At 38.0% G+C, this 20,006-nt stretch overlaps 1 protein-coding gene across 1 annotated transcript; it reads right to left on the bottom strand.

The window, feature by feature from the left end:
• Positions 1–474: 474 nt before the first annotated feature.
• Positions 475–19,755, bottom strand: LOC145438662 (BDNF/NT-3 growth factors receptor-like). The gene is made up of 15 exons (XM_080316014.1): positions 19,437–19,755; positions 18,463–18,565; positions 17,804–17,979; positions 15,244–15,380; positions 14,973–15,138; positions 14,439–14,490; positions 14,062–14,114; positions 10,022–10,235; positions 8,702–8,839; positions 5,280–5,449; positions 4,140–4,263; positions 3,306–3,407; positions 3,085–3,216; positions 2,240–2,390; positions 475–1,083 (listed from the first exon to the last, which is right to left on the bottom strand). The coding sequence occupies exons 1-15, from the start codon at positions 19,582–19,584 to the stop codon at positions 622–624; spliced, it is 2,328 nt and encodes a 775-aa protein (XP_080172140.1). The 5' UTR covers positions 19,585–19,755; the 3' UTR covers positions 475–621.
• Positions 19,756–20,006: the final 251 nt, after the last annotated feature.

The following is a 20,006-nucleotide window of genomic DNA, read 5'->3' as shown; positions in this document are numbered from 1 at the left end:
ATTATGTCGTTATGTGATAGCTCTTCACGTATTCCAGCACTTGATGCACAAGTTCGCGGGGGATTATACGCTGAGCAATGTTGGACTTATTCCAATTTATACTTGACTATGAGCCGTTATTTTGATGTTACTAAAATTGTGTCGAAATTTACTCTTCATAGAGAAGATACTTCAAGGTCTATGACCACATTGACCAGCGGAAGTCAAGATTTATCCATGTCCGACGGGTATTCATCCCTGCGTTTGACGCTAGTCTGCAAAAATTCTCTCTACTGGTTTTCAGTAGCGGTCTTGGACGGCTGTGACGTAACTAATATCCCTCATTTTAGCACTCATATAAAGAAAATGGCTATAACTATTCATAGAAACAAACAACAACTGTCGTCTTATATATTTTGCGGAATATTTAGATGTCAATCGAAGCTGCACGAAGACTTCCATGGAGCCGCGGTTGGGAATCACTGGCTTAAACCTTTCTTGTAATGGAGGTTGGTTTGACATGCCTTTGAAATTGCTACTTTTAATTGCAGTGAGTAGAAATTTATGGCGCTAATTCTACTGAGTAACATCAGTGACTACTTTGACCACATCTGGCCCTACTCCTCACAACACGCACCGGAATCAACTAGCGGAACCTACTGATAACGAAGGTAATGATTCCGGACTATCGCCAGAGTTAACCACAGACATCGGTATTGTTTCCAAGTTAGCCTCAACCACCACCGCGTTGCTCCTTCGCAGCAAAGAGTCTCGCAACGACGGACGCATATTAAACCCGGGTTGAACCCCGCTGAACTCTACCGGCGGAGGTAAATTTGGCGGGAAACTGATGCTCGCCATATTCCATACTGGTAAGTTCATCCCTGTGTTTCCCGCAGAGTGTAGCTGCGTTTCCGCAATGCTGTCAGCTAAAGGGCTTCTCAAGCTTGGGTTTGGTAGTAAGCCGTCGTTGCGCGAGATAGCGTCCAGCACGGAGTATATGGTGGGGAAGTTTGGGCGTTCGGACGGGTGACTTTGCCAGCAGAGTTTCATGAGTTGGTACATCCAGTCCGGAGCGTCGCTTGGTTTGGGAAGTGTGTTGCCCTGGAACGATGGAATGTGGGGTTACGAGTCACAAGTCAATACGCCTTTTGTGATTTTGACTCGGGTCAATTTTCAATTCACCACGTAATCAAGAACGAGTCCAAGTCGGGCAGCAAGAGGGTCGAATCCGAGTACACGTCATAGCCTGTTCAGTTTTGAGTTCAAATCTTGTTCAACCCGCATTTTTACAATTCTACTTTGGTGATACTGGGGGAATTTTTTTGACCTAAAAATTGACGATTTTGACCTAAAAAATCAAACTTTTGACATTTTTCGGCTTTAAAAAACTTATTTTTGACCAAATTTTGTTCTCATGTATGTAAATTAGTTGTTTTCCCACATAATGTTAGAATTGTACTACTTATCTTCATTCCTGGTTGGAACTGTCTGTCCTTACAAAGTAGTTTGGCCTGAAAAAACTTTTTTGACTTCAAAACTGACAAATTTTTACATGAAAAAACTTTATTTCATCAAAATCTGGACCTATGAAGAATTCCAGTAGATACATCACGCATTATGGTAGAAATAATTAAAATTTGTTGTAGTGCAACGAAAGATGCGTTCCTAGATACTCAGGTAGAAAGTGTCTGTCCTTACTAAGTAGCTTCCCAAGAATGGAGAAAGAATGCTCAACAGTAGCAGTTGTTGGCTTGCAACACAGAAGTTGTGCGTACCGTCCACTGCTGGCGACACACCGTGTTGCTTCATTCTGACATTGTTGTCGACATCACGATTTTTCACCATGCGCTCATCGATGTAAGAACCAATGCCCACGCAGTCTTCACCAATTTTGACAATTTTTTGACCTAGCGCTACAATTTTGACGAAATTCTGACATTTAAAAAAAAATCGCCCAAGAGATAATAATTCCAATCAGGACTGATAGACCAACTACCAATAATGTGATAACTTTGAAATTTTCTTTGAAATCACAATAATATGACCGTCTTGGCCGTCTGCGCATCGAGTCATCAGACTTGATCGAGTCAACGTACAAATTGACCCATGAAATACGCATGATAATTCAGAGTATTTGAGTAGGTTTTTGCTTACTTACACTAATTACTCAAGTGAATATAATTTTACATTACTTTTACTAAAAAGTTTTCACTTTTTAGGCAAAACTCCTCACTACATTTCAAAAATATTTTCCTACCTGACAAACCTCGCGGACTACCTCTTCGTTAGAAAGTGAATAGTAAGGTTGCAGGGCGTAGGTGTAGATCTCCCACAGAGTGACACCGAACGCCCAGACGTCAGACTGCCAGCTGTATCGTCCATAGAGGAGAGATTCTGGCGGCATCCATCTGAAAGCTCATGCATCAGTTCCATTGCATACTCAAACGTATCAGTTTATAAAGAATTTCGTCATTTCAACACACCACAAGACTGCGATACTAAGTAAAGATAGGAAGGTATCGAAACGACTTGGAGTAGTCTGTGAAATCAGACACCCACCTGGGCCTGGGCGATGTAAAAAGGAGGCATGAACACTGAAAGGAAAGTAGAACAAGATGGTATAAAAGGACAAGCGACATATTGAGGTAGCATGTGACGATATGTCAGGTCATGGTCTGGTAAACTTGCAGGCTGACTAGTATTTATTTAGTAGAAATTGCTTGTATTTCGATTTGAATATGGACAGGACTGTCGGATAGCCAGGGAGATGCTCTGTACCGTAGACAGATCTGGCGTATTCGATAGAGCGATGATCTTTCCTATCGATCATACGATAGTTGGACGACTTTTTCAAATTTTCAAAACTGCCAATCTAGTTACTTGACGGTAAACTAACTGCTAGTTTCTTCGACTGCTTTCTGTCTCATCATATTGTCTCAATCTTGGGGTGTTTTGAAATGATGAAATGATGAAATTATGAATTAACTGAACTTGAAGCAAACACATAACGTCTGCCTGTCGGTTCACAACTATCTTGTGAGAAAATCATTTACGAACGCATCAACATATGTCAGTGAATAGGTTTTCCGAGAAATGACCCACCGTACGGGTACAGCATCGGCGAAACCAGACGAGAAATAGTCGCTTTCGTAGCTGCACCTTGACAAGCCAAAGTCGGCAATTTTTATGGTCAATTCCTTCGACGAAATCAAGCAATTGCGTGTCGCGAGATCCCTAAAAACGGATGATGCGTAAATACCGGGTCACGGCTTGAAATGCAGCATTTTCAGACTGATGACAGAGCATTTTAGGAGGCGCCCTACCTGTGTATGAAATTTCTCTCCGATAGATACTTCATTCCACAGGCGATTTGCAAGCAAATGGATAGCTTATCGCTCTCATCCACTGTGACATCTTCGTCACCGCTAAAATACGAATGATCAGTTTAACACAAAACGAAAACCCTACAAAATGAAAACATGTAGCTTCAAACAGGTTGGTTGCTACCTGTGACAACCTGTATTGTAATAAGTAGGGTATTTTGAATCAAGTATTGACCTTCCAATCGAGACAAGTATTTGGGTGCCAATCATTACGTCATAATGAACAGAAAGAATGAATTCTAAAGTTCAAATTTGTATGTTTCATACAATCAGAATGAAAATAAAGCCAATATTGTATTACATTTGATAACCATGATTACATCGCTTAGTTACAATGTCACTATGCACGAAAGTCGAAGTTACAGTGAAATGTCTGTCTTGGCCGCCCTAGTCTCGAGTTATATGACTTGCTCGAGCGATGTGCAGTGACTCCAGTACAAGTCGAGTCAATACACAAATTTACTCGAGTCGAGTCACTTCACAGACATGAAAAAATGACTCGAGTCAAGTCAAGTCAGCAAAAAAATCGCGACTCGAATCATTACAAACCTGCGGCCTACATCTTTTAATTTCAGTCAAAACAAAGAAGATATGTTCACATAGTCATGCAGCTGCAAATGGCAATAAAATGCTTTTGTACTTCTCATGGTATAGGATCCGGAAGGAGGCGGCCATAACTTATCCATTTTCGTGGAAACATAGTTTTAAAAAACGGACATTCCGTAAATCAGCGATGAGCTGCACACCATTCCTAAAAATCTACAAAGCAGTTACCTTCTCCCTTTGAATATCTCTTTATTCGGCCCTTGAGCGCGCAAGAAAGCGCAGAGGTCGCCACCGTCCATATATTCGAACAGCAGGCAAGAGACAGTGCCCGGAGCATGGCGCTGGCACTTTTCTGTAAGAGTATACGTTACAATATTCAACAAGTCAAATCGAGAAGTTATATAATGTGAAAATCTAACTGTTGGTGGAAGCAACCAACCATTTTCATTTTCCCACGAATGTACATCACACATCAGGGTTGTAATACCAAGTAACCCCAGGTTCCGATTCACAAGTCAATTTTACTTTCACAGTTTCGACTCGAGTCAAGTTCGAGTCCAAGTCATAGCTACTTGGTAACATTGTTAGTTTGCCAAAAAAACACTGCACACAAATTTTGGTTCAACCTAACAATTTCATCAAGTGGTTCAGAGATATTAGGTTCCTGGGAGTAGAAGTATAGCTAACCAAAGTATTATAGGTTTATCCTGGTGATATCTTCTTAAGACACAGATATTACGCAAGACATACGAATATATTTCAGACATGGATGCCAGTAGGTTTAGCAAATGAGTCGAGCTGCTTCTCTCGAATCAGGGGTTTTATGCTAGAGGCAAATTACTCTTAGATGTGATACATTTACGGTTGGATGATCACTATATCCCTGTACGGATCCTACTTGAAAAGGAATTTGATTAGGATAATCGAGTGGGAAAGCCAATTAAGTGATATGACCATGAATGACAACTTCACTCAGGGCACCATGCAGAGATATTAGGTTCCTGGGAGTAGAAGTATAGCTTACCAAAGTATCAAAGGTTTAGCTGGCTGACTACTTAACCTGGAAACCAGTTCTCTTGGTGAGATCTTGGTAATACACAGATATTACGCAAGACATACGAATATATTTGAGACGTTGCTACCAGTAGGTTTAGCAAATGAGTCTAGCTGATTCTCTCGGATCAGGGGTTTTATACTAGAAGCAAACTACTCTAGGATGTGATCCATTCATGGTTTGACGATCACTATATCCCTGCAGTAGCAAGTAAAGCTTGAAAAAAAAGTGATTTTTGAACAGCCCTACTGTGTACAGATCACAAAATCTATGTACTACATACAATTGCGGTACGATATCTCATCAGCATTTACCTTCCGCACAGACGCCGAGCAGCTGTATCAAGTTGCGATGTTTGAATGAGGATATGCGTTTGGCTTCCTGCGTGAAACTTTCCACTTTCGACGCACTCATTCGGTCCGCGGTTCGCAGCATTTTCACGGCCACCGTCGTGGTCTTGTTTGGATTTTCCAGACCCGGAGCTCTGAAAAAGATAATCATTTGCAATCGAAAAGGGTAGATTTTCCAGGAAACTTTCACCACATGCCAGAAATATCTTTCATTTACTACACGGAAATAAACAAATTGAATGCATTATTTACCGAAAGAAATTTCAATCAAATTATTGTAAAATAAGTTACGACAAATGTCTATCATGAAGTGACTCCTGGACAGGGTTGTAACCAAGTCAAAAGCTTCTGAGCCGCAAGTCAATCACACCATTATAGTTTTGACGCGAGTCAAGTCGAGTCATTTTCAATTCACCACCGAGTCAAGTTCAAGTCAGTGAGTAGAGGAGAGTGCGAGTCATAGTGTTGTGGCTCGAGTCCAAGTCATTGTGTTCATTGTTCGGTTGAGTTCAATCTGGGTCAACCCACTTTTTTCAACTCTGCTCGAGTAATATAGAATGGCGCGCATTCATAATATCGTCATTCTAATCAGTCCTAACCGTTTCTGGCCTTATTTTCAAGTATCAGGACTGATGGACGAAATACCAATAACGTGGTCACTTTGCTGTTCTTCGAAGTTACAATGAAATGTCTCTCTTGGCCGTCGTAGTCTCGAGTCATGTGACTTGGTTCGAGTCATGCACAATGACTAGAGTACAAGTCGAGTCAATACAAAATTTGACTCGAGTCAGCTGACACTTGTTAGGGGTAATCATTAGCAACTGGAAGAGATTTCTCGAGAACTTTGTGTATCAACATTCGTATCATCTAATATTACATCACCAGCATGGTGATAAGATTGTTGATATACAATTTCCAATTCTCTATTAGTTGTTGACGAATACCCCTGACGAGTGTTGCCGATAATAATTGGCTTTGTTTCAATAGAAATATATTATTCAATTGTATTGGTCTAGCTTGTCATAGAGGATTTCATAACTGCTAACATACCAGCTGAGATTTACATAACACAACATCAATCACCAAATAAAGCATACATTCAGCTCAAAAGAATGAAACTGATTAAGTGGAAACAGAACGGTAACCTTGGAACTCAAAGATGCTGACGAGCAAGTAGTGGAGAATTGGAGAGAACGTTGTATATCAAGAATCGTACCACAAAATATGACACAGGCATGAAAATTTCAATAAGACAGCGTTCAATGCACGATTTTTAGATGGTACAAAAACTCGTTTGTTGACACAGGCTTGGCTGGTGTGTTTTGATAAAAGTCGACTCCAAGGCACACAAATGAAAGTGTGAACGGCCCCTCCCAATGGCGGGAAATATGTCCATTGTCCATCTCATTTCCACTAACGAGTGTAGCTTTGCATCAATGTTTTGTATGCCGCGATAAGACCAAACAAGGCTTCCCCAGTTGATGTTTGTATCGAAACAATAATTTTCTTAGTAGTGGCACGGAGATCATAATTTCTTATCTCTCACTAGAAGTAATCATTGATTCAGATTGGAGTACTCAGCTCCAATGATAATGCCAACAAACCTAATCCTCCTGATCATTCATTTTAATGCGGATTGGATTGCGATTTGATAGCCAGCGCGTATCTGTCTTACCACATCAAAAACTAATTTACAGAGAATAAAAATGGGCCAAAAGATAACACAGACTAACAACAAAACCATTAGTGTTCCACACACACCAGTCAGCTATAACCCGTGAATTACAAGACACCATCATTCATCAATAATGAGCCTATCGCCAATGATTCATAATATCAAACGCATTGCAGTATACCGATGTGGCATGTTGTTAACTAGTATGTCATTCTCTGGGGACAGGCTTGCAAGTAACATCAAATGGTGGTACATAGTACAAATCTCTTACTACATTCCACAAAGAGATTGTCATGGCAAAGGTAAGCCTTTTCGGAACTTACCACGCCAGACATGAATAATGTCTCGTTAGAAGATTACTTGAAAAATAATATTTCATACTAGATTTCCAATGATATGGGAAAGGAGTGAAGTGGAGTGTTAAGTAAAAAAAATTGAATTTCAATAAGCGGTCTTGATATGTGAGGCCGAATATCAAATAAATTACTTCTATCATAATTTAGGGATAGTAAATCCTCTAGTGGCCATGTAATTTTACCGACGAGCCGGAAATAGCTAATTTTGCCATATCTTCATAACCGTTCCCGCTAGAAAGCTAGTTTTGGGCTTGAAAGATGCAGCAGCAACATGTTTCTAAAAGAACTTCGTCTTAAAAGTGAATGGAGAAAAAGTTAAAAGCAAATTATGATATACTACTCGACTAAAATCGTTGTGCCAAACCCCATTGAACAGTGTGATGACTAGGGCCATTTTTATATGACCTTAAAAAATAAATTATATGACTTTATTTTTTGGAAAATATGACTTTATATGACTTTATGTGAAAATCGTGTATTTTTACATGTAACCAACGTCACTCATGGAACTGACGAGTAAAGCAGACACAACATAACAGTAAAACACATCCATTTTTATTTTAAACCACTGTTGTAGTACAGTTTCATGTAGTGTGGAATGTTGGAGTCATGAATAAACTTGAAATGAACTGTATGTATTCAATTGTTATCTGCTTCAGTTTGCTACTAGTTGTACTGTATTTGTATATAAGTAGACCAAGATTGAGCTTTTTAGCCTGCCTACCCACTGACTGAACTTCAAATGACGTCTCACTTCAGTGCATGGAAGTAAAACAGATTCTGTGGCAACACAATGCAATGTGTGACCTCATAATGCAATGTGTGACCTCATAGGTCTATGACTGTAATGTTATGTAGGCTAACCATACAGTTTGCCTTCGTTTAATCAGAAAGTGCCTTACTTTCCTAGTGATTAACTGCTTCACCGCGTAAATTGGCACTTTTTGTTTAAAGTATACAACAATATGACTTTATATGACTTTATAACTTTCTTAATATACCCCATAGGGATGCGGTGTTTGCTTTAAACTTTATTTCATGACTTACTGATGCATAGAAAAAAATATGACTTTAATGACTTTAAATGGCCCTAGTGATGACGTTTACAAAGTCAAAATTTATATTTTGAATCATTGGAGGGCAGCGAAGAATCTCGATTTGCAAGTTACTATAATTAAATATAGATATGTTAGGCCTACATATTGTTATAGCCGTACACTCATTTAAAACTTGAATGGAAATCGTTGTATATGTACAAGTTTTCTATTTATGATGGAGCTAAATGGTAGCTGTATCAATACATGGTACACTCCTTAATCTTCAGTGATAATATCCTTTCATGTGATTCTCATTACCTGGCTTTGTAAACAAGACCGAAGACGCCTTCTCCTAGCTCTTCAATGAATTCCAGCTTTTCAAGAGGATATTTCATATTTTCTAATACGGAAACGTTTTTGGATGCAGCGGCAGGACTGCTTCTGTTCGACTTCCGCCTGCAACAGAAGGTAAAAGAATACAGCACAGACTCACACATCAGAGGAACAAAGGCTAACATGAGATCGATCCGGGAAAGGAAAAAAATTACACGCCCCCTTATCGTTACAACAAAAGATATTAAATGGAGCATTTCAGAATTCTTGAAATCCAAACACATTGTTTGGTGGCACGGAAGATGTTATGGCTGTTCAGATACTTCTCGAATATGGAATCAGGACTATAGGCCTACACAGAGCAATAATTATGAGTCAGGGGGTATCAGTCAACATCTAGCATCCGTATATGGATGGTACGACGAAATTATGACATTTAAATATCGAATTAAGACGATTGCCATTGTTGAAACTTACAGCAGAAATTAAACTCATTCATAATTCAAGAAACATAATTTCTCTCAGGCGGCTTCACGCCCCCTCCTAAGATGCTTTCATGCCAAGTCATCAACTGCTTCATTACAGCTGAATTCTATATATTTTTGTATAAATATATACACATATACTTATTTTTATAAAATGTCAAAAATTAAAAAATGGAATGACAATTACGTCACATTTTGCACTGAAACATTCAAGGGGCTAGGCTACCCCTCGAATTGGGAAATAACTTTGAAACTAACGAAGCAATCTTTCTGGACACAAGGTGCTTTGTTAGACATTCTAATTTTGGTGAATTTTTTGTGAAAATGGTAGACGTTTTTCAGACTTTTATTGGATTTTATGATTTTTCAAACTAATTTTTTGCGAAATTTTTTCTGGCAAAAGTTTACGGTGAATTTTTTTCTGGGTGCTCTTTGTAGATTCCAATTACCTCAAATTTCCGAATGAAAGGCTTCTTTATCCCAACAAGGGTTATTCTTAGGAATAAAACATTTAAAAAATCCAAAATTTGCAAATTTTCGACTTTGATGAACCTAAAGGGTTTATAAGATGACTGAAATTAAAAAATAGAATGACGATTACGGCACGTTTTGCACTGAGATTTAAAATATTTGAACTGCTTTCATTAATTCTTTAAACAAGCACATTTTTATTTCATTCAAGGGGCCAATGTCTTTTAGACCCACAGTCTGGGGTGCCATGCCTCACAAAAGGGTGGAACCATTGGTGCAAACCGATCAAGTGTGATTGCACAATGTGTTACTAACCTTACCGTATATTAGCACAATAATAACACAGCACCTCTTGCATTCCTTTCTGTTTTTCTTCATTCTTTTTCGATAGCACAGAGCAACAACCACGATAATTGCAATGAGAATGATCCCGGTTACAGAAATCAGCAATATCGCGCCGTTGGGATTGGGCGTTTCGTTTCCGTGATAATCAGCAGACGAGCTTGTAGTAAGTATTCGGCCACGTACTGCCGGCATAGCGGACACTGCAGTTGTTTGGAAACCTGAATATACACATAAAGTACTCAAACGGTTTCAAGGCCAATTTTCCCATGGCACATTTAACGGAAGTGCCATTCTTAATTTTCTTAGTTACATAGCTACCTTCTGCATATATGGTGTATGCTGTTACATCCTATTATATATGTTGGTATGTAGCCTACATACTTACTATAGAAAAATAGGTTTTGTAATCGATTTATATTCTCCTACAAAATGTTAATCTTTTTTCATACGTACGTTCTGTTTAATCTAACATTATCGCCAATTTCTGGTCATATTCCGTTTCTTCATACATGTTGCATTCCCGAATGTATGTATGATTTATTTCTACAAATATATTCTATATTTATTTTTTCTACATCGTTTAGTAAGTACGATATTAGATGGTTTCCTTAGCATATATATTCTGAATGTGTGTGGGGTTTCATACATACGCCCATGTAATGAGCAATAGTCACCAAATACTCATGCATGTGGCGGCTGACTCTGACGGTTTCACGGCCCCTCGTCGACAATGTTGCTTTTCAGTGCTTCCATCGTAAACTTCTACTCAAGGTAGTTTCGTACCACCTTCAAAATTTTCAATTTGGTAGAATTTTACATAATTGCTCCTACATAAGATGCAACAGTGATTACTGCCATCACCGTTTTCTTATAAATCTTTGATCTTTGTATATTCTTCCATCTTAATATTATTTCCTGATACCTATTGACCTCAATCAACTCAACAGAACTTCGCAATATCCAACAATAAACTTCACACTATCTGGCGGAGTCCTTGGTATCACCAGAGAAGGCCAATACGTTAAATTGACTTGCCTGAGATGCATAAATCTATCCAATCTCCTGATCTCTGGATTGTTGGCAATGTCAGTATTTCAAATATGCAATCACTAAAACAGGTGAAATGATACAAAACTACTCAAAATCAGCTTAGAAGAAAAAGATGATGTTATTTCATTGAAATAAAAATCAGTTACCACTGTTACCAGTATGAATAAATGACATTCATACACTCAGAATGTTATATATATTAGGACAGAATCTGAACTATTAATTCTGCAGTTCTGTGACAACTGCCTCATGAACATTTTATACTCGATTAACACGTAAATGAGATACTAATCGAACATAAAACATGGATTTCACACATAGCAACGAATAATTGGACTCAAAACTGTCAAAATCAGCTGGACCTAAAATAGGGGGAATTGGGATAACACGAATAATCGAGATACATTTTCGAAATCAAGTTTTGTGAAATTTGCATATTTTTTAGCAATATCATGGCATCTCATTGTTTCAAAGTTTATTATGGCCAAGATATATGGTCGAAAGAAATAAAAACTTTTGAACAACATAACTCTCTCAAAATGTGTTAAACGGACATAAGCTACTTTAATTTCGTCGCAACGATGTACGCCTAGCGTGATACTCAAATTTTAACTCATACTTTCTCTGACACATTTCAATTTACTAAAATGACTAAATAACTGTCAAATTTCAACTCCATTTCATTTCAACTTCAAATCGCTCATCTGTTTAGCATCATATTTTCCCATTTTACCGACAAACTCACTTTTCAAATCATTAGCCCAAGTACCATAACTGTATGTAGGAACATTGCGTATCAAGAATGTCACGACACGTCGCCTCAATCTGTCCAGATTTGAGTATTTTAAACCAAAACTCCACATTACCACAACCAAGCAACAGGTATAATTGATTACATACATACACTGAATCTCAAAAGATACTATTCTAAATCTCTGCCTGATAGTTACATAACAGACCCAGACACCGAAAAACTGAATTTGATACACACACTCCGCGCTCGCTAGGGTAAAAGCCTGTTAACTTCACCAAACAGTGGTTCAGCAATCAATAAATCAATTACCCCGGTACCATTGTTTATTTTTACCCAAAAAGTCTGCAGGGAATTTACTGCTGACACTGAGAAGAAGGAAGCATTTATTTTCCGATTCGTCGACCAATATATGTAATGAGATATTGATCGGGCATAGGATTACCATTTCTTGTACCTCAAATAACGGATTACAAAACTTCAATGTAGTTTACACTTATTTGGCTCCCAGATCATCAACGAGCAATCAGCGATAACAAATCAGTGTGGCTGTATGTATAGATTCACGTCATAATTGGTGATACGAGTGTTGATATATGAAGTTCTTTTGGATTCAAAACTAGAGTATGACAATTACTACTGACGAGTATCAGACGAAAATATTCAGGTTAAGTTCAAAATGAATATACTGTTCAATTGCATATTGATGTTCTGCACCTCCGAGAATCTCTTCAGTTCATGCTTTTTTTTCAACTATTGGGAATGTAACGCCATGCTGGACTGCCTTGAGTAAATGAAATACATTTTTCTTTGTATATGGCTGAGCTATTAGACAGAAATGCATCTACGAGCACGAGAAATATTATAGATAAGCGTTTTCATCTATTACAGGGGTTCCCAATCTGTGGGCCGTGGCAACTAGCTCAGTCATAGAAAGAAATAGAAAGATTTGATAAAAAATGATCATCTCCATGACTACTCCTCCATAACACAGGAAATAAAATGAAACAAAAATACTAGCAAAGCAATAACTTACTTCTTTACCAGCAATTAGTACATTGTCATAGCAAAAAAAGCACATCACATTAACTGAATATGCAAGAGCTAATTTATGTACTCTCAAGTTTATTGTGAGTCGTATTTACATTATTTTATCATTCTAATTACCGGTAACTGTATAAACCAGTGTGTTAATGAAAATAGCGTTGAATTTATTTCAAAAGATTGAAAATAATAGGGGGTCATTGATTTTTCAAAATTACTATATGGGGGCCACAGTGTACAAAATGTTTGGAATCTCTGATCTAGTAATCAATTTTAATGGGCCTACATGTCTTCCGTGTGTTTTTGCATCTGCATTATTTCCACACAGACTTGTAACAGAAAATCTGGCATAAATTTAGCGTGTGCTACTCCGTAACTTCCAGCCCGAATATTTCCTAGAAACTTCTCGAATAACTTGTAATTTTAATAGGGGGTTGTAACCAAGTCACAAGTCTCACTTTTATAGTTTTTACTCGAGTCAAGTTGAGTCATTTTCAATTCAGCACCGAGTCAAGTCAGAGTCCAAGTGTTAAGACTTGAGTCTGAGTCCAAGTCATTATGTTCACTGTTCGGTTCCGAGTTAAATCAGGCTCAACCCACCTTTTTAAACTATGCATGGGTGATGGGTTATATCGATTGCCTTTTAACATAATATACTAGTTTTTCTCAATCTTAACAGTTTTTGACCTCTATTTCAAGCACTAGTACTAATAAATAAAATACCAATAATGTGGTAACTTCACTCTTCTTTGAAGTTACAATAGAATACCTGTCTTGACCCTCTGAGTCCACATAATTTGGTCAAGTCATGCCCAATGACTCGATTACAAGTCGAGTCAACACACAAATTGACTCAAGTCGAGTAGAGTCATTTTTCGTATTCCGAGTAAATGACTCGAGTCAAGTCGAGTCACCAAAAAGTCGCGACTCGAGTCATTGCAAACTTGTTTTAATGTTCAGTCACATATCATAATTAACTGTGATAGGTTTTAGGTTTAATCATCCTTGTTGTGTTAACTTCTGTATGAAACCTTGACATAGATGACACAACTTTTTTTATGTACTGGAGGCTCCCTGGTCAATCATGATATATTTAAGACTAACAGCTGTTGACCAAATAATGTATGGCCATTTGCCATCTGTCAGGAGGTCCAGATAAGACTCTGGCATAGTTCAATTCTGTCAGATAGCAATCTTACCTATGTTTTCAGTATCTTCTTTACTTGAAGTGGTAGACATGGTCGCTTCCATTCTGAATAATGAGACATTCGATTTCATGATAGTTTAATGGCTTAACATCATGGTGTTGCAATTGAAATCTACAGTGAATAACACATACTATTTCCACTGTGTGAAACAATATCAGTGGGCACTGGGCAGTGGCAATGCTAGAGAATATAATCATATTTGAAGTGCTTCTTGGAGATACAGAACTTCAATATCGAATTGAGAAGTATATTCATATGGAAATGAGCCTGGGTATTTTCGGCTGACCCTCGTCAGCGGCAATCGTCAGTAACTAGTAGATAATCGCCTATGATGGATGACATCAACCCATATTTGTAAATATACCAACCTTTCTGCCTGCGTTGTGGTCTGTACGTCAGAAACAGCTGAAGTGGTGAGCTCTTACATGAGAGACAGTGAAGATATAGAAGAGAGAAAAGATTGCAAGTAGACATTGATCAGGTAAGCCTACATAATTGATTTTGAATTCGATTCTTTTGCAGAATTCAATGAAAAAATAGAGAAAAGATAGTGTGGATAGGTGGAAAGAATAATAAAACAACAGAACAACAAGTAACAGTATTAGTCTAAAATCATTGATAATTGAGGAAGTAGTCAAAATTATTGTTGTACAAAAAAACTGCATTAAAAATGTGGTGCGATTCCGACCGGTAGAAGCAAAGTTTTTGGAGTAAACAAGTTTTGATAGGAAAAAAAGAGTATTTACGGTAGGCTCAAAATTTAATAGTTAATCCAAAATTTAAAATTTGTACTCTTTCTGTAGAATATTAAGGAAAAAGGTATTTTTGATCAACGCTATCGCACATGCTTAAACCTATACAATACATTTTGCATTTTGATTGCATATTTTCATTATACACACCGATTCCAACGATGGTGACCCAAGCATTTTCCGAGACGGCCGATCCAAATTCCGTTTTCGCAACACACTTGTACACGCCGGCATCAATTTCCCTCACATTCGATATTTTCAAGACGCTCCGATGAATGGTTTGCGTTTCGGATTCTATTGTGCATCTTGCATCAGCCTGAGATAAATTGCCACGCAGCATATTAAGATTCAGGCATCATTTTTGATTTCTTATTAGGGATGGGCAATATCGAGTAACTAAAAATGGAATTTATTGTCTTACCATATTGTCGCAAATGCTGGTCCCGTTATGCGTCCAAGTGACCGTAGGAGTAGGGTAGCTTTCCACCTTACAAGCAACGGTCATTGCTGAATTAAAGTCCACAGTTCGACCAGCAGGAGCAAAATTGATGGTTGGTCCTGCAAACAAGAATATTGGATTAGCCCGTAGGCTACTTACTCCGTCACGCCAGAATCAACATTCAAATTTCAATACAATATAGGTCTGGTCAGTGCTTGATTTATGATAGTGATCACTGGCGTAGCATAGGGTTACCATATTTTGGAAATCTAAAAAGAGGACACTTTTTCAGAAATTTGAGACTTGCAAAACCAGAGAAGAATTCTCAAAAATCGGTGAATTTTTCCCACTTTGTGATCGGTTGACTAAAAAAAAAGGTTAACTTTTCGCCCAGCCGGAGCGTCACTTCTGTGCTAATTTACGGCATATCACTCGCATTTTGATCTAAGTATGACCGAAATTGTCAAAAAAGAGGACAAAAGGGCGTCCTCCGAGGACACTTTCAAAAAAGTCAAAAAAGAGGACAAATCCTCTTAAAAGAGGACGTATGGTAACCCTAGCGTAGCAGCATGTGCGGCCGCCACTGGCTCTCGCTTAAAATGCCGCCCCCCCTTAAGTAGACCGGCAGTGGTGGTGGTGCAGAAAATATGCATGCATTGCACAGTATTCGGTATTAGATAGGAATGATCGATAATCGTGAAGGTCATCTAGTCTGATCACACCAGCATCAAACAGGTTCACTTGAGTCTAAACGGTCTGGCTGTAAAAAATGTTACAGTAGTTAAAAAAAATAAAATAGAAGAAAAATTAAACGATGGTAGCAAATGATCAATGAAGCAATGCCTGGGCGAGGTAGGGCAACAGTGTTAGTGTAACCACAAGAGGTGATCAAGTAGGGCTTTTTTGAATCTATTATAAGGCAATTCACGGATATGTGGTGGTAATGCATTCCAGATGATAGGTCCCGAGTAGTCGATAGATCTCTTAGTTAGGTTGCTATTGGGTGGGGGTAAGTGGATATTTCCTTTAGACGAGGATCTCGTGTAGTGGGAGTGAACATTCTTAGCAGGCATGAAAAAGTCATCAAACACAGGAGGCAAACTATTGGAAAAATATTTGTGAACGACTTTTGATACTTCGAAGCGATATAGTTTGTCAACTTGCAAAATTCGGTGCTTACGGTGCTTATCAATATAGATTCATGTTCAAACAATCTTGTCAATAAAAATAATTACAAGTGATATGCCGCGTCTCAGCCTCACCGTCTCAACGTTAATAAGGCCAGAAATATTAAAGACAAGAAACACTGCTATCGATAGAGCTGATAGCCGATCATCATTCATGGTAGAACGTAAATAAGACTAAATCAGTTTGAGCTTTGACAAGCTCCTCGCACAGCTCTCAATTGAAACACCAATGGTCAGATGAAGTTCCAGACACGAGTATAAATATGGTGTCGAATGAAGTAGCTTTGCATTAACTAACCAACCATTGTTAGGAACACGTGGCATTGGCGGCTATTTCGGAATGGTTCCATTGTCATGTTAACATATTAATTCGTGTTTTCGGAATTAACGTGACACTAGCTTTCGTTTAGGACCGGTTTGATTAAATTTTAGCTCACGGGACGCCAGCTATAGGACTACCACTGTGATAGCCTCATTTTGCTGCACCCTTGGAGCCTGCCGCCCCTGGCGCAGAGCCAGAACCGCCAAGTGGCTGCTACGCCACTGATAGTGATATACCTCACTCTCACTGAAGCCACACATGCAGATACAGGGCAAATTTATTTATAGATATTTTCCAAATGTCATCCAGAAATACAACCAATACGACATATCTACAGCAAACACAACTTAAATGCTGAAGGGACTCTCGGAATTACAGAGCTTCAATATACAATTGATGATATACGGTATTCACATTGAAATAACCCCGAATATTTTTGGAGGTACAGAACTTCAATGTACAACTGAGTAGTATATTATATTCATATTGAAATGAACCCGAATGTTTTCGGCTGACACTCGTCAGGGGTAATCGTCAGCAATTAGTAGGGGAGAATTGAAAAGAACAAGGGATAGCAACAATCGTATCACCAAATATGACGTCACCGGAATCAAATTTCGACTAATCGGTAATAAATGGTACACGAACTAGTTCTGTTAAGACAAACTAGGTTGACGTATTTTGATAAAGTCTATTAAAAGGCACACAAATGAAAGCATCAACAGCCAGCAAATGTTTGCAAATGGCAGAATTCATTAATTTCATACCGGTGATGTCATATTTGGGTAATACGGTTGTTGATATACAATGTTCTTTGCGATCCTCCTCTTGTCGCTGACGATTACCCCGGATGAGTATCAGCCGAAAATATTCGGGCTTACTTCAACAATCAATATGAATTTATTCAATTGTATATTGAAGTTCTATACGACCAAAAAGGTCTATATATTTTCTTTCGCAATAAACAGCTAAGTCTGTAGTGAAATTTTAACACGCAAATTGTGGATCCAAAAGAAAAAAACATGCAACAAACCTTGCTTCACTGTCAGCTGTCCACAATAGCTGATACCCGCGAGCTCCTCGCAGATATAGCAGCAGTAACTACCTTCAGACTCCACACTTACGTTGGCAATTCGCAGTCTACTTTGGAAAGGATATGAAGTGATCTTAACAGACATGAGTTTATCCGCCAATCTTCCGTTGATTGACCTGAAAAAAAATGATCATGTTTCAAAATGGACTCTATACAACACTGGGGTCCCAACAAGACTTGGTCATCTAGAAAAATATCTGGTTTTCCAAAATAAAATCAAAATTAGAGTTATAGCTACACAGTTGTTTCCAAATTAGATTGAAATTAGAGTTACTGAACTCATTAAAACTTGGAATTTGAAACAATTACAGTTTGTATCAAATCATAGTTCATATTTATAAGCCTGAGAATAACAAATGTCTGTACACAAAGTGTTTCAAACGATACAGCGATATAGGAAAAAACAGAAATTAGATTAGAATTAGAATTGGAGCAAAAAAACATCTCGCAAGTGCGATTAGAATTTGAAAGTCAGCATTTCGCTTAATAAGTTCAGTTCGACAATTAGAATTATGCTTCTTTACTTTTGTATTCTCATATGCTACATGTTTCAATGTTTTATGACAATAACCAAACTTGGTTCCTTGCAAGTAACTCACCAACAAATCCTGTATCTGTACTGATTAGCACACTCGAATACGACCTCAGAACCGAGGTCCCGCAACTCATTGGTTGGTCTCTTGAAAAAATAATTTGCAAATTCTGCAAAATAAACACAATAAATAGTAAGTCGTAAAAGGTATAGTACAGGGTTGTAGCAAAGTCACAAGGTTCCGAATCACAAGTCAATTTGACTTTTATAGTTTTGACTGGAGTCAAGTCCGAGTCCAAGTCAGTGAGTAGAGGGCCGAGTACAAGTCGTAGTTTTGTGACTCGAGTCCGAGTCCAAGTCATTGTGTTCACTGTTCAGTTTTGAGTTCAATCCACTTCAACTCATTTTTTTCAACTTTGATCGAGTAATATAGAATGGCTCGCAATTACAATATCTAAATATGTTCCTTGTGGTACAGAATTTGAATATCCGTATTAAACTGACAGCCACTACCGACGAGGGTCAGTTGAAAAGCTTATAGTGAATAAATTGCGAATATGAATGTATTGTTCGTTGCAATTATAATATCGTAATTTTCCTCAGTTCAAACACTTTCCTGCCCTATTTTCCAAGTATCAGTACTGATAGACGAAATACCAATAATGTGGTGACTTCACTATTCTTTGAAGTTACAATGAAATGTATGCCTTGGCAGTCCTAGTCTCGAGCTATATGACTTGGTTCGAGTCATGCACAATGACTCGAGTGCAAGTCGAGTCAATACACAAATTGACTTGAGTCGATTCATGACTCGAATCATTACAGCACTGGTACATCAGGACCGATAATTGAAAAATAAGTCCGGACACTGTATTTTACCTGTTTGAATTAACATATTATAAGTGGGGAAAATGAGTAGGCCTACATGTGAATGCGAGACTGTCGATTTCACCCGAGAGTTTCACGGAAGTGATTACCGTAATAAGGCAAATTATCATTATCAAGTATAATCTAGGTTATAACATATATATAATAACTCACGTGCGTATGTAAATATTCTGCCTGCAATCAGTGGAAATCCAAATATCAGTATAACATAAGGTGTTTTCAGAACTAGCATGACAAATTGGCCACGCCGATATAGGCAACCAAGCAGCGTACAGATACTATTAAGCTTAAGAACGACCATGTAAGATCATAGCAGAATGCTGTGCACACACACAACAGAATCGTTGATATGCTGAAAAGACAGAAGACACGATTATGAACGAGATAAAATAAATATACAAAGGCTCTGCAGTTGGCTATCTATGCATTTCTGCACATACGACTTATCTAATAATTATTAATCTAATATTAAAATCTAATAATCTAAACAGATTTTGAATGCAAAATCTGTTAAACCCCGAAAAATTCACACGCTCAACCATCATCAACATCGAAATGAAACTACAGGGTTGGTTCGATTGGTTTGAAATACGGTCAGATTTGTTTGAAATGAGGAGAGTCTCATGTTTGAAATGAGGATAGTCATGTCAGAAATAAGGATAGTCATGTTTGAAATAAGGATAGTCGCTATATTCACTATAAAGTCAGTTGCAGTACCAGGCC

This window comes from Botryllus schlosseri, chromosome 5, assembly GCF_051294905.1.
Source record: "Botryllus schlosseri isolate E-star chromosome 5, Bs_hap1, whole genome shotgun sequence".
NCBI classification, from domain to species: Eukaryota; Metazoa; Chordata; class Ascidiacea; order Stolidobranchia; family Styelidae; genus Botryllus; species Botryllus schlosseri.
This window is presented reverse-complemented; position numbering and strand designations above follow the sequence as displayed.